Source organism: Paroedura picta, chromosome 7, assembly GCF_049243985.1.
Source record: "Paroedura picta isolate Pp20150507F chromosome 7, Ppicta_v3.0, whole genome shotgun sequence".
In the NCBI taxonomy this organism is placed as follows: Eukaryota; Metazoa; Chordata; class Lepidosauria; order Squamata; family Gekkonidae; genus Paroedura; species Paroedura picta.
The window spans coordinates 40,846,553-40,861,972 of NC_135375.1; the positions used below are offsets into that span (position 1 = coordinate 40,846,553).

Sequence of the window (15,420 nt, forward strand, 5' to 3'; positions counted from 1 at the left end):
AAAACATGTGATTCCTGAGATTGCATAATCACACTGAATTAGTGTTTGCAATCAAGAATTGGCAAGACTGAATAGGTTACACCTTCACTTACTTTATACAGCACACCCCCCCCCCCCATCTTTGCCAATAGACTGGTAAAAACACAGCCATATGTTACCTTGAAGGCGGAAAGAAGCAAGGGCACATTGTGCCTTATGTTGTGCCGTATCCGTTATTCAAGTATTCATACTTGAAAGAGGCAAAGATAGGGAAACTGAATATCATCCTTTTTTATTAATTACCCTTATTAAATGATCAATTTCTCAGCATCTCTGGGAAAGCATTCTGCAGGTTGCTGTGCCAATTTAAAATAATACAGTTCTGCAAATGGCCATTCTGTTTTAACATGATCCATTGACTTCTTTTTCAGGGGTTAGTTCTGCCGGAGCTGCTGTGTTAGACAACCAAGGTTACGAAGCCGTTTTAACAGTAGAGGCTAGTGATGAACCACATGGAGTTCTGAATTTTGCTTTTTCATCTAGAGTTGTTTTGGTCCAAGAAGAAAATAAAACTGTTCAGCTTTTCATTAACAGAGAATTTGGATCATTAGGTTTGTATGTGATGGATGGTATGTAGTTTAGGCTAATTTTAGTCTTTTCTTGCTCCCTGTAGTGAAGAACTTTGTTGTTAGCATTTTTTTCCCTTGAAGGTGTGCAGTTCAGATACATTAGTAGCTTGGGAAGTTAAACTGCCATGCAAAAAAACAAACAAACAAACAAAAACCCCACAATACTCTTCCAGTGGATTAAAAATGAAATGGACTGAGATTCTCAGTAGCTAGTAAAGCCTTGATTAGTTTAAAGACACTGAGAGACCATTCACTATATCAGTTTGGAAAATACAATGATAAATTATTTGATCTGCTGATTGGAAATCCTATTGATCAGGATTGAATTGAGAAGACTAAGCTTTATTTGAAGAATCGTTATGTTAGATTTTGAGATCATCTAAGGCAATTACAAGCCTTAGAGCACTTGGTGATCAAATAGATCAGGTTCAAATTAGCATAGATCTGTGATGAAAAGAAAATATTTTATGTATCTTTGTTTCCTGTCTGCTGGTCTAGAACCAATAAAAAGTACTTTCCTCTCACCTTTCATATGTCTTGATTATAATTATGCATAAATTTAAAACCAAATTTATTGTATGTTTGCCAGGTATTATCAATCTAACCTATGCAACAATCCCAGGATTGCTCAGTTTAAAGAATCGGACAGAAATTATGTTGGCTGAACCAGGAGTTGATTACATAGCAGTGGTGGGATCACTATTTTTAGGAGAAGGTGAAACATCAGCTACCATAAATATTACTATTCTAGAGGTAAATTGTAATTCCATTCAACATTGAAAAAAATAGTTTTGGATTTTGATGGATGCTGGTTTTAGGTCACACTTGTGAAATGCATATGTTTCATTTTTATTTCTATATTTTAGTATTTTAATTGATGCATGGAGATAATTATATAACTTTTGTTCTAAAGATGATCTCGAAAAGCCTAAGGCAGTAGCCTCTCTTTGTGGTTAATTAACTTTAAAATTCAGATGGGAACAACCTCTTTTATTAGGCTGTGCTTCCTGTAATTGTAGTGAACTTCACAACCTTCAAAATGAAACTGGATGCTACATATTTTTATGATTTCTACCTCAACTTCAGTACTAGTTTTGTATAGTAAATTTTCAGTATTGGAAATGTGCTTTGGCACTACCATGTTATTTTTAAATATATGACAGTTATATATTTATAGATAGAACAGGTTAGCCTGATCCTGTCAGATTTCAGATGATAACTAGGGTTGGTTCTGTCTAGAATTTGGATAGGCAATCACTGAGGTATACTTGGGTTGTTACGTAGCAGCAGGCAATGGTAAACCACTTCTGCACGTCTCTTACCTTAAGACCCCATGGTCTCAGCTGTGACTTGATGGTAAAAAAACAAAAATTAGATTAGTTACATTGAGATTGTGAGCATCTGCCTTGGCTCCTGGGCCCACCCACCTCACTGAATGCCAAGAGTCACACACTTCTCACTTCTTCTGGGGCTCCAGGACCTCTCTCCTTTTGGACACCCAGTTTGATGTAGTGGTTAGGAGTGCGGACTTCTAATCTGGTTAGGAGTGGTTAGGAGTGCGACTTCTAATCTGGCATGCCAGGTTCAATTCTGCGCTCCCCCACATGCAACCAGCTGGGTGACCTTGGGCTCGCCACGGCACTGATAAAACAGTTCTGACCGGGCAGTGATATCAGGGCTCTCTCAGCCTCACCCACCCCACAGGGTATCTGTTGTGGGGAGAGCAATGGGAAAGCAACTGTAAGCCGCTTTGAGCCTCCTTCGGGTAGGGAAAAGCGGCATATAAGAACCAACTCTTCTTCTTCTTCTTCTTCTTCTTCTTCTTCTTCTCCTCCTCCTCCTCCTCCTCCTCCTCCTCCCCCTCTAGCCCTTTCTGCTGGCTTGATTTTCCCTTCGGTTCTGTTTTCCTTTGTTCTCCTAGCCAGTTTCCACTTCTTTACTCTTTTACTTTATTTTCTCTCCTCCTCATCCTCCCTGTAGCTCTGCTTGCTCAAGTATAATTATTTGCATATTATATAAGCAGAAATACAAGCTGGGATTCAATCAGGTTCATGTAGTGCAACTGGCCTGTGCGGTCTTTTGTTATTTTCCCTTGAGCAAGGGCCAGAATGCATGCAGAGGTCTTCAGTCTAGTTTTTAAAAAAATATTTCTTATCTTTCTCTTTTTTCAGGATGATGTGCCAGAGATGCAAGAATTCTTCCTGGTTAATTTAACATCTGTTGAACTCATCATAAATCCTTTGACATCTGTTCCTCCCAGACTTGGTATAAGATCTACATCAGAATAGTATTCACTGATTCTGTTCATATAAGAACATACAGAATGTATGATGGAATAACTTTACTTAGACTAACATCAATACACATGGGTGTTTCTCTTAGTTCCCATGTGCAAGCTTTCCAGAAGATTTTCTTTATGATAAATAAAACTTAATGGATCTACCTAGCTATCTATTGAAAGGTTTGTTCAGAACAGGTAATTAAGATGGTAGCAGAAGTCAAAATCATGGCGCCTTTCCCTACCTAGAAGCAGCCCCATACCACATATTACTCTTCACCAAGTTTTACTCTTTAATTTATCTTCCTATATCTGTTGACACTTAGTAGTTCATTTTTCTACTGATGGCAACATTGGACTGTCTGCCTATCACCATGATGTGTTATGAAAATGTACTATATGTGCCATTAATTTTTTTCTTTTTCACCTCCTTTCTTTGCATGCTTATAGATTTGCCTGGGTTAGTTTATTACAGGTTTAAAGGTAAAACCAAAATATCATGTTAGTGTGCCCAGCTTTATATATATATTCTAGAAATAGAAGTAATGTTTACGTTCACTGTATAGTTAGACTTCCCTAGCTTCCTTTTCAGTATTCCCTGGGGACACCACCTTTGCTGCATTCAAAATCAGCCACCCTATATATTTTGTGGATTAAAGTTTTATATCACCTTGGGCGTTTGGGTTTTTCTTGGCAGAATGGTGATATAAATGTATCTTCTCATAGTCAACTCTGGCCCCATCTGCAGATACTTAAATCTATGGTTTGGTGCCTCAGTTGCAGGAGAGTTTTCAGCACACTTGGGGGACCTCACAGTTTTGCAGAAATATCTGAAATGTTTTTAAAATGGAAGGGGGTGGAATTTCAGAACAGAGGATAATGATATGTACAGGCACACATGTCAATAGACTCCAGGAGGGGAAGAGGAGCCAGTCTTGTTTGTCCTGATGCAGCCCACCCTTACCTAACACTGGAGGCTAGCCAGCAGGTGGGGAGGAGGAGTGGGAACCATTCCCACTCCAAAGAAGTGATGGTGTTATGGGTTAGTACAGAGGAGTAGGAAATACTCCCACTTCAGATGGGTGAGCAAGGTAGCTCAGGTGCTGCTGCTCTGTTGACTGTGCTGGTGACAGGTGGGTAGGCGAAGAAGGGGAGGCCCTGCCGCTCACTCGAGGGAGAGGTTGGGTAGGTAGTCTGGGAGGCTGAGATAGGACAAAGGTTCAGTCAAATCCCCCACTGCCAGAAAGTCCAAACAAACACATATGTGTATGTGTATGTGTGTGTGTGTATGTGTATATATATGCTTGTAGCCAATCCCAGCTGTTTTGTTTATTATTCCCTTTCTTAAGTGCTGATTGGGGAAAAAATATCCATCCTACCCCAGTTCATGTCCTAGCATTCATGATGGGTCTGAGCATGTCAGCTTTCTAACCAATTCTGTGATGATTAGGGATGTTTTCTAAGTCCTTCAGAGTTACAGCCTAACATGTTTAATGTAGTTGATGTATCGGTTTGAGAAGAAATCTCAAAAAGTATGTTCTGAGAAAGGGTGATGGCAGGGCAAACATGGATGTTTTTGGTGAGAGCGAGAGAAGGACATTTGGCTGAAAGACGTACAGTTAGGGTAGCATATAGACCTTATTTGAGAATATTGGATAATTTTATTCAGTTTTAATGCTATTAGTTGGGCCTATAAATTGTTTTTAATTATTTTATAATAAATACATGCATTTTTCATATACTTGATTATTTTAACCTTGTATGTGGAAGTTGAATTATTAGGCCTGTATATTTTGATTTTTTTAACCTCTGGGTCCTTAATTCATGCTTTGGGTTGATGAATTAAATAGTAGCCCTCACATTACAGTCAGTGCACGCAGAGCTGAAATTCTAATTTAAACCCCATATTTATCCAGGTACTGGTGCTGTTTCATTTGTAAAGTGAATGCACACTGTCTCTCTCTTACAAACAGATTTACACACATACAAGATGTACATGTTACACCGCACATGTGAAAGACTTATATTGCTAAGTGAACTGATAATTGATCCTATAACAATACTTAAAATGAAATCACACAACTTGTAATCCTTTTTAGATATAGATGGACTGACAGCACAGATTATTATTGATGCTAATGATGGCGCAAGAGGAGTAATTGGCTGGCAAACAACAAAGTAAGTCTTATCTTTCACTAGCATATCCTACTGCTTCAGTTGTTTGAGAGCAACCTTGTCAAGACTATACAAGGAGAAAGTGGCTATTAATTTTTTTTAAATCACAGTTCACATATACTCATATAGTTCAAAAGAGCATGCACATGCACTAGTATATACAGATTTTTCTGTGACAGTCCTTTCAGAAACACCTTCCCATGCAAATTCCCAAACTGCAGCAGGGCAAGAATCTAGGAGGACATTATGCACACAGTTTAGATGTGGATGGTCAGTTACCAAAACTTCCATGTGGATGCTTAGTTTGTAAACAAACATATTGGTTTTGAAAAATCCTATCTCTTGGTATTTGCCTAGGTAGACATTATTTGTTGTTGTTATTGTTAGATTTATTACCCACCGCTATCAGTGGTGGGTTATATAAAATAATACCCCACAAGTACATAAAATGCTTAATTCCCCACTAAAACAATACCCTGCTGGCAAACTATCCCCTCCCTCTCAACCAACAATTTCTCCTCCCTGTGCTTCAAGAGACAACTTATGGATGCCAACTCCACTGCAGATGGTCTATTCTAGAGGGGCCCATCTGATCTCCCATGCCCTGATCTCACCCAAAGACCTGTCAGAAGAACTCCATCTTACAGGCTCTGTGGAACACAGAAAGTTCTTTCAGGGCCCTCATCTCTTCTGGGAGCTCATTTTACCAGGTCAGGGCCAAGACAGAAAAGGCCCTGGCCCTGGTCAAGGCCAAGCACACCTCCGGGGGGACGGGAACAACCAGTAAGTTGGAACCTGCAGAATGTAATACACTGAGGGAGACATAAAGCAACAGGCACTCTGTCAGATATGTGTGTCCCAGACCATCTAAGGCCTTAAAGGTCAGTACCAAACCTTAAACCTGATCTGGATCACAACTGGCAACCAGTTTGAATTGGTAGCATCTCAGTACATGCACCGTTTAATAATAATTAAGAAACCTAGTTCAAAGCCTACTACAAACCTAATTTAAAGTCTATTTCAAAGCCTTGTTCTGCATTCATACAGGGCTGTTCTGCACAAACCATGACATGTTAGGTGATCAAGTGGAGAGGTGCTCCCCTTGTTGTCTCCTCACTGTTGCTCCACCCTTACCTGCCTCACCCTGAGTTGCTCCCCCATTGTCCATCACTTTGTTCCAGACCTCAGAATGGATCATGGATTCAATTAGCACATCGGTTTCCTCCTGCACCCTGGCATGCTGGTTCCCCAGAGTGGACCATATGTCCTCATTTCCCACTTAGCTTTTTTATTGAGCCAATCCCCAGTCCCTTTTGATTTCCCACACCACTCTTCCATGGAAGGCATGTCCACCTCTCACTCCTACCTTTTCCTGACATACTTGACAGTGGCCAAACTGCCTAGAAGCTTCCCCTCATTTCCAGTGTTGCCCATCCTGAAGGGCAGAGAGTCAGCTCCTGCATTGATTCCCCACTCCCTTCACTTACGTTGTCCACTTGTTGCCACACTTTCTCTTCCCAGTTGTTAGAGCTGCTCCCTGCCCCCTCTTCCTGATCTCCTGGGTGTGGGCCAGAGGGTCAATGACAGAGGTGGTTTGGCTCCTGAGGAGTGTTTGTAAGGATCTCCTATGTCTTACTCTTCATTTTTGCCTCACACATCATCTGACCAAGGTCAGGTGGGGCCAGTGCAGACTGACTGTTGCAGCTGAGTATGGGTCCACAGCCAGTCCTGGACATGGGTTATGTCTGATAGGTGCTTTCAAGCACAGTAGGTTTGACTGTTTAACATATTGGCTATGACATTGAGCATCAACAGATAAGTTATGCCAGTCAGTAGAAAACACTGGCCATGACATATGATTGCTGTCTGGGCCAGGAGAGACAAAAGGAGGCAGTGGCTGCTTCTGGCCGTGTGACCAGGTGACTGGAAGGCAGTTGCTGGCAGCCATCCCAATGGCCAGCAAACCATGTCAGTAGGTGGGCTGGCCAACTAAGCATGGGAGCTCAAGGTAGGCTGTGATGCAGAGATCTATGTCTATGTGAGAGTCTGGCAGCAGATTTAGACAGCACTACCAGGAGCACTCAGAGTTTTGTTTTTCAGATGTCTGAATTGTTTCAGTATTTTATACCTGTAAGTCATGTAATGGGAGACATTTCTACTTTTTTTTTTTTACAGTTTTGAAATAAATGAACGAAATGAAACTTTGACATTAGTAGCATTTCGAGATAGAGGATCTTATGGGGATGTGTCATTGTTTTTGTATGCTCAGAATCTGGAAGCACAGCTGGGACTGGATTTTAATATTGCCTCAAGGGTAAGGACAAGCAATAATGTGATACCATGCAAAATATTAGCAGTCAGATGCTGGTTTAGATAACTAGATTCAGAAATCAGCTAATATACTTAATTAGAGGAATTCTTAAATAGTAGGGTATGATGGAAGAAGAAGTAGAACAAGACAGCTTTCCCAGGACAAAGAAAGATTCCATTCAGTTTTTGTTGTGTGTGTTTGTGGGTTTTTTTACAGGATCAAAATCTATTGCACCTCAAATGCCTTTAATTACTGTCACTTGGTTGGTTTGTATAAGTTGGCTAAGCTTTAAAGTACTGAGTTAGAAAATATATATTTTTATATTATGTTCCAGATTTCTGAATTACTATGCTCATATGTTTTATTACTAGACTCTTTCCTTTGCTGATGGCGAAAGGTGTAAATATATTGATATTGTAATTTTTGATGATGAGATTCCTGAAGGGGATGAGAGATTCCAGCTAATTTTAACAAACCCATCCCTTGGACTGGAGTTAGGAGAAAACACAACGGGTAATACAAATTATTCTTGAAGCTCTATTTTGTATAGAATTTATTCTAGACTAGTAAAAAAGCCCATTGTATTCCAAAGACAATGGGCCCTAGCAGGGGGGGGGAGAGCGAGGGACTGGCGAGGGCAGGGTGAGGAAAGGTAGCTTACCGGTGAGAGGGCTGTAGCGACGTCGGGCAGCTCCTTCGCGGCGGGCAGCTCCTTGGGTGGCTCCTTCTCGGCGGGCAGCTCCTTTGCGGCGGGCAGCTCCTTCGGCGGGCGGCTCCCTGGCGCGGTCTTCTTGCCGGCGGCCATCTTCTTGTGCCGGCGATGCGTTTTTAGAGGCCGGGGGCTCCCTGGGCGGCGGCTTGAATCGGCGAGCGGCCGCGCGGCCCGATCCGCGGGCGCGGCCCGCGGGCGCGGCCCGATGCCCTGCCGGTCCCCAGCCTAATAAAGGTTGGGGACCACTGGCTTAGAGGTTCTTAGAGGCCGGCGGGCTTGGAGCAACTGTGAGCTGCGCTACGCGCGGCTCGCAGTTGCTCCGGCAAGGAATCGGAGGGACCAATCGGCAGGCGCTTCGCGCCTGCCGATTGGTCCCTCCGATAGTCTGTCATGAGGAAGGGGCCAATCGGCACCCTTCCTCATCCCGGACACAGCCCGCCTTCCAAGGGCTTACTGTTTTATTTAGTCCGTGGCGCCCGCGGCGCCACGGGCGGTGTAAAGATATCATCATTGGTTGCAGTGGACAATTGGTCAGTATTCCAAAATCCCCAGAACAGCACAATCTATACACAATAATTCTGGAAGACAAACATATTACTAATCAATTAGTTGCATTTCATTTCAATCACATAATTATTGATATAGATAGAAACATTTCACATCCCATATTCTAAATTCTTTAATAATCCCTTAGTAATAGCATTGTTATTCATTGTGTATCATATGAAATGTGACTGGATTATAATATTAAATACAGTCGTATATGCCAGCTTGTCCTCCAGTTGTGCTGTTTACATTGAATGATATATTATGCATATCTAAGCTTTAGCACTGTAGTTGAGTTGAATACTTTACAGAATGATTAACTCCACTCCAGTTCTCAAATTCAGGGTTCAGAGATTCCTATCAATCAACTAGCTTTCACTAACTTGAGGTCATGTTCATGTTATACCAGACTAAGATAATTTTGGAAACAGGTCAAATCTGTGTTATCATATGATGTGTGGATAGTAACACCAATCTAAATGTAACACTAATATAGAGCAATCCCAAGCATGTCTACTCAGAATCCTACTCAAATGTCTTCATTGGGAATTATTTCTAGGGAAGTGACAGTGTAAAAAGTTTGTGACAAACTTACTTGTCTTAATTATTTTTAAACGTTTATTGAAATCAAATGGACTTAATTTTCCATGATTAGTAGCGATACCCCCCAGATTGTGCCAGGGACTACTTTTGCATCTGTGGGGCTGGAAAGGAAATGAAGGGATTTCTCCTTCAGCTGTCTAGTGCAGTGCACTGAGGCAACCAGCCTTGGGAAGCCAATTGGGTGCTAGTACAGTGGTCCCCAACCCTTATTAGGCTGGGGACCGGCAGGGCATCGGGCCGCACCCGCGGGGACCGCGCCCGCGCGGGCCACGCCCACATTTCGGGCCGCGCCCGCGAGCCGCGCCCGCGGATCGGGCCGCGCGGGCACGGCTTGCACGGGCACGGCCCGGCCCTGATTCCCTCTCCCCGCCCTGCCGCAGTAAGTAGCTTCCCGGGCCGCAAGCTTGCGGCCTGGGAAGTTTTTTACTGCGGGGGGGGGGGGGCGGGGAGAGGGAGCCGCGGCCCGGCGCCATGGCCTTTGCGGCCCGGCGCCGGGCCGCGGCCCGCAGGTTGGGGACCACTGTGCTAGTAGATATGGAGTTTCTAGGTACAGACTTTGAATCCAGAGTTTCTAATCTAGATTGTCACTCGGGTATGTGGAGAGCCATACCCGGATTGGCAATGCATTTCTAATAATATTGTGAAATATTATACATGAGACAATGTATCTTTAACAAAAGGTAAATAAATCTAAAATAAATTGAGACTTATTCCACAAAATGCAATATTATTTTTGTCTGGTATGGATTAAATTGTGTTAAATGCATTGTAATTACTCTATTTGTTTTCCGTTGAAAGCCACAGTTACTGTTCTTACGAACGATGATGGCCATGGAGTTTTGTCTTTCAACAACAGTGAACATTTCTTTCTAAGGGAGCAGTCGGCACTCCAACTGATGGAAAGCGTTGCAGTGCTAACCATTATCAGGGAACCTTATCAGGGAATATTTGGAACTGTGACTGTGCAATATCTTGTGCACGAGATAAACTCTTCTGAATCATCTGTAGATTTGACCCCATCACAAGGCTATATTGTCCTAGAAGAGGGAGTGAGATCCAAGGTAATATTCAGGTAGTTATTATAAAATGGAAGAAATATTTGGATTTTGTATTAAAACATATTTGGGCATCATTTTTTTTTAAAGGAGAAATTATTCTACAATATGGTTTTATGAGCCAGTCTACTTATTAGGCAGAACCCGGTAGTAGTTTAATGCAGTAGACTTCTGGTTGGTATTACTGCTTCAGACTGCAGGTGTGAAGATGGTATATTTTTATTTATTTACAAAGTTTATACCCTGCCTCTCCGCTCTTGCCAGGACCTCCACGATGACTACAAATTAGAAACACATCTAATAAAGTGACATCTTAAAAATGACAAACAGATTATTAAAACAATTAAAAGCAAGAAAACATTGAGCAGGAAGGAGAAATCTGAGGGAACACCAGATGAAACAACAAATTCTTCACCCACTGGTGGAGAGAGCGCCAGAGTTTTGGTGCCACAACCAAGAAGGCGCTTCCCTGGGTGGCCACCTATATCTGAAATAGAGGACAGCTAAAGCAGGAGGTGACCTCTGTGGTTTGGCAGGTTCATAAGGGAGATAAGTTGGTCCCAAGCCAAATTGGGATATAAAATTCAGCACCAACACCTTAAATTGTGCTAGAAACATATTGGGAGCCAACGTAGATAGTCTAAGACCATAGTGAAATGGTCCATATAACATTCAGTCATTCCAGTCAACATGCTGGATGTAACATTCTTAACCAACTGAAGTTTGTGAACATTTTTTCAAGGGGAAACCCACACACAGTACATTGTAGTAATCTAATATAGATGTATCCACGATGGCCAGATCTTTTTTCTGTCCAGGAAAGGCCATAGCTGACTAACCAGTTGAAGCTTGGCTTTAGCTATCAGCTGCTTAACCAGTAATCCAAGAGCACTGCTAGACTACAGATCTATCCTTCAAGGCGAGTACAACCCCATCCAGAACAGGCAACATCTTAAATTCCAGGTCAGACCTTCTATTAACCAGTAGCACTTCTGTCTTGTTGGAACTGAGGTTTCAGTCTATTAGCTCTGCCACCAGGTACCAGTTTCAGGGTTTATACCATTTCCTTGGAATCAGCTGCAAGATATTGCTGAGTGTCATCCTTATATTGATGACAGCCCAGGACGAATCTCTGGATGACCTCACTCAACAGTTTAGGGAGTCACACTTCCTCTGTCCATAGAAACATAGAATTGCAAGGTGCCATACAGACCATTTGGTCCAATCCCCCGTTCACTCCAGGATCAGCTTAAAACATCCCTGACAAGTGTTAGTCAAGCCACTGTTAGAATGCTGCCAGCAATGGGGAGCTCACTACCTCCCTAGGCAGCTGATCCCATTGCTCAGCACTGGTCATCCATCAGGTCAACCAAGGCTCTTTCATAGCCAGGACTAAAATCAGAGTGGAGGGGATCCAAATGAATCCTTTCAACCAGGAACGTTTCCCACCTCCACTCATTCAATCACTGTGCTACATTTTGGAAAAAACTCAAATGCTGTGCCACATTTAAAAACCATCCCTCCCTTCATTTATAAGTAAATCATTCAAAATATCACATACTCTATGACCAATAATAAAATCCAGATTTTTTTAAACCTCAGTTTATTTAATTTACCAAGTATGTAGAATAACTCTAGTGCAGGCTTATTTATCTTATTTATAGTCTTTGTTTCTCACTGAGACTCAAAAATGGATCACACAATTTAAATAATGCAGGTAATAGGAAGAGATGTCTAATAAACAATGTAGTAGGATTGGAATTACTGAAATTTGCAACAGTATAAAAAAGTATAAGTATTAATGATATTTTAAACGATGCAAAAATGGTATCACAAGAAAAAGCAGTGCAGTAAGAGCAAGATAATATACATAGCAGGTAATAAAATCCTATATGCAATAATTTAGCCCACAGAATAACAAAGGATTTGTTGATTTGCTTTGGAATCAGAATACTAATGCTCATTCAATTTGTGATACTTAATGCTCAGTAATTTAAATATTTGTGTCATCCTGTTCTAGTGAATTTCCTTTTTTCTCTCTTATAGACTCTGCATATTTCTGCCGTATTAGATGCTGAACCAGAAATGGATGAACATTTCATTGTTACTTTGTTCAGTCCAACTGGAGGAGCCAGGCTAGGCAACAGACTAGAAACTTTTATAACGGTGGTACAAAACCAGGCTCCATTGGGACTGTTTAGTATCTATCCTGTTTCAAATAGGTATATTGTTTCACTGTCTTTATATATGCATTTTTTGTTTGGGGAGGGGCCATTATTCAGTGGTAGAACACCTGCTAGGCATGTAGAATGTGTCAGGTTCAATTCCTAGCACCTGGGAATTGAAAGCAGATATCTATAAATCAAAAACTGAAAAGGTTAAAATTTCAAATGAATCTAAATATTAATATATTCACCTCTGATCAATATTGGGATGCCAACTCTTGGTAAACAACACAATGAAACTATCATCACTTTAGTAATACTCAGTTTCATTAGTTGTCCTCCTTGCCATAACTTGATAACTAACTCCTTAATAGTATAATTGTATGGTTTCTGTTAGTTATTAATTAATAAAATGGCTGGTTAGAAGTAATGAAATCTGTCACAAAATAGGTGGCCAAAGGTTACTGCTTTTTAGCAGGAGTCCTCAACCCTTTGTGCCTGTGGGCACCTTGGAAATCCTGACACAGTATTGGGCACAGCAACAAAATGGCTGCCATAGAAGGCGGAGCTAATATTAAAATAGCTACCACAGGAGGCAGATACACGCAAAAACACATGCAGGAAATTCAAGGGTACAAGAAGAGTAATTTTTAAAATGTGTTGGGAAAGTGGAGAGAGCGAATAAAATAAACATTATGGTGGCAGCTGTTACTAAAACATACTATTTTTATCAGCACATCTAATCAGATTCCCAATACTAACCAGAAGCCCTCTTGGCCAATAGTCCCACCTTACTGCATCCCCTTGGATGGGTGCCAGGTGTCAGCAAACGCCGTGGCACCAGCCAGCACCACACTGGGGACCCCTGCTTTTAGGAATTAGTTGTGGATCACATTTTGATATTCTATTCCTTCAATCCCTCCTCCCCCACACAAGCAAACAAACAATTACAAATCAGGGCAAATCTACCATGCACATAAAAGATCTGCAGAAGGGAAATTATAATTGCAACAGTTGTGATTATTGTCAGATATCGTCAGTGCCAGATACCATCAATATAAAATTCTTGTAGTTCTTTTTATATATTAATACAAAGGAATTAGCTGTCTCTGATATTATATTTCAGTTGGAATCTGAACTTTCAGTTTTCCCCATTTTTATATATAGATGGATGAATAGATGGATGGATAGGCAGATAGTTAATAAAGTGGTAATATTTCAGCATAAGTCTTCTGTTTTTGTAGTAGTTTGAGGTGTCAACATTTCCTAACGAGAATAAGTAAAATGATAGACAGCTAAAATTAGTGGTTTTTAAGTAGACCAGATACACAAGTTTTTTCTGTAATGTATATTGCTATCTTGGCCATTGTCCCTGCAGGCCTGAGTCTTATGACAGACATACATTTCTTTACTTTAGTAATGATCTTCATGACTTTTAGGACAAATTCTATCATAATAGAAGAAGCAAATGCTACAGTATACCTGGAAGTATCCCGCAGCAATGGGCTCAACACATCAGTGAGTGTGGAATGGGAAACACTATCAGATACTGCATTTGGGATAAGTAAGTCCATTTATGAGGTGGTTTTGAACAACCCCACTCTAGATGCTAGGGATTGGAATCCTATGAAAACACTCTTCACCAAGGCACAAAGAGCATAGCAATTGAACTGGTGTCTATAGTAACCTTCCCACAACCCACCAGTCAACCAACAGCATATGGCTATTGTCCCCAGGACAGGGAGGCAGCCACCTGCCGCATGTAAATGCACTGAAACAACATCTATTGTCGCTCCATGGAACACTGATTCTGCAAGGTAACAGGTATCATTGCAGTAGCAATTGCTATAGTCGGTGACTGGAAGACATCCAAGCTATGGTTATGCTCCTTTTGTCTCACACTCAGGGATGGGGTTTTACACCATCAAGACATCACACTGACAGGGAAGTGCTGTGCAACTGTTCTGTCTGCAAGAGGATTCCCTCTTTCTGTTCATTGCATGCTTATTGCTGGAACAACACACAAGAGTGGCCATAGGGGCATGGGGAACTAATATGTTATGTTATGGCTGTTCTTGTATCTATGATGTTCTATGTAATAACCCCAAGACATTCCATGTAAACCACCCTGAGCCATACGGAAGGGCGGTATAAAAATCTAAGAAATAAAATAAAATTGCAATAGTAATAGCGTAGAACAGGGAGCCTCTGCCCTGTGTGGGATGCATTGTCCTCGCAACCCTAATGTATCAGATAGCAGGCTAGTATCTCTGGCTGTACTCTCAGTGTTATTTTAACATGCTTTATTCCTTTATTGGCCAAGTTGTTATATGTTCTGAGATAATGCCACTACATTAGCTGTGCTAGTTTTCTTCCTTGGTTTTCTGTCAGCTGTCCCTGTAATTGCTGTATTATCTTTATGTTGCAGAGGGTGGAATAAGTGTTCTATCTCTCCTACAAAGTTTTGTGGAAGAACCAATATCTAGCTGGTGTTTTTTTACATCAGGAGAATCTATATATGGCATAGTACTGAGAACTCATCCAGCTGTACATTCTTCAGTATATCAGTGGCGGGGTGTTTTTGTCCCTGTTGAGGTAACACACTTTCAAAAAGTTGTTATAGTTTTTAAAATGTAAAGAAATAGAAAACTAACTTTTCCAGGGGTATGTCTGACAGGTGGTCTGATCCTAAAGGTTTCTTCTTTTTATATTCTGTTATGATCTAAGTATGAAAAGCTCACCTATATTTTGGGGCACAAGATTTTTAAATAGCTTGCATGTTTCTTAAGTACTGGACAGTTCCAAGGTTAAAGGTTAACAGGCTCTATGTGCCACAATATGCATATTCTGTTAATCTGTATCACAAGTCCTTTTCTTGATTAATGCTCAGGCCTTCTCAAATGAACCCCAAGAAAATGCAGCACTGTTAACTGTGAATTTTAATTTTGTTACATTTGCTCATAAATG

General features: G+C 41.2%; 1 protein-coding gene across 9 annotated transcripts in view; it reads left to right on the forward strand.

The window, feature by feature from the left end:
- The window catches only part of ADGRV1 (adhesion G protein-coupled receptor V1), a 329,124-nt gene that overhangs the window by 90,516 nt on the left and 223,188 nt on the right, over positions 1–15,420 (forward strand). For 6 of the 9 annotated variants that reach the window (XM_077347591.1, XM_077347582.1, XM_077347586.1 and 3 more), the window contains 11 exons: positions 411–590; positions 1,198–1,361; positions 2,780–2,873; positions 3,337–3,369; positions 4,986–5,064; positions 7,237–7,375; positions 7,744–7,885; positions 10,032–10,294; positions 12,335–12,510; positions 13,893–14,017; positions 14,882–15,048. In XM_077347591.1, the coding sequence (XP_077203706.1) occupies positions 411–590; positions 1,198–1,361; positions 2,780–2,873; positions 3,337–3,369; positions 4,986–5,064; positions 7,237–7,375; positions 7,744–7,885; positions 10,032–10,294; positions 12,335–12,510; positions 13,893–14,017; positions 14,882–15,048 (1,562 nt within the window). The remainder of the gene's footprint in view (positions 1–410; positions 591–1,197; positions 1,362–2,779; positions 2,874–3,336; positions 3,370–4,985; positions 5,065–7,236; positions 7,376–7,743; positions 7,886–10,031; positions 10,295–12,334; positions 12,511–13,892; positions 14,018–14,881; positions 15,049–15,420) is intronic. The other 3 variants (XM_077347583.1, XM_077347585.1, XM_077347589.1) reach the window with 1 other exon arrangement.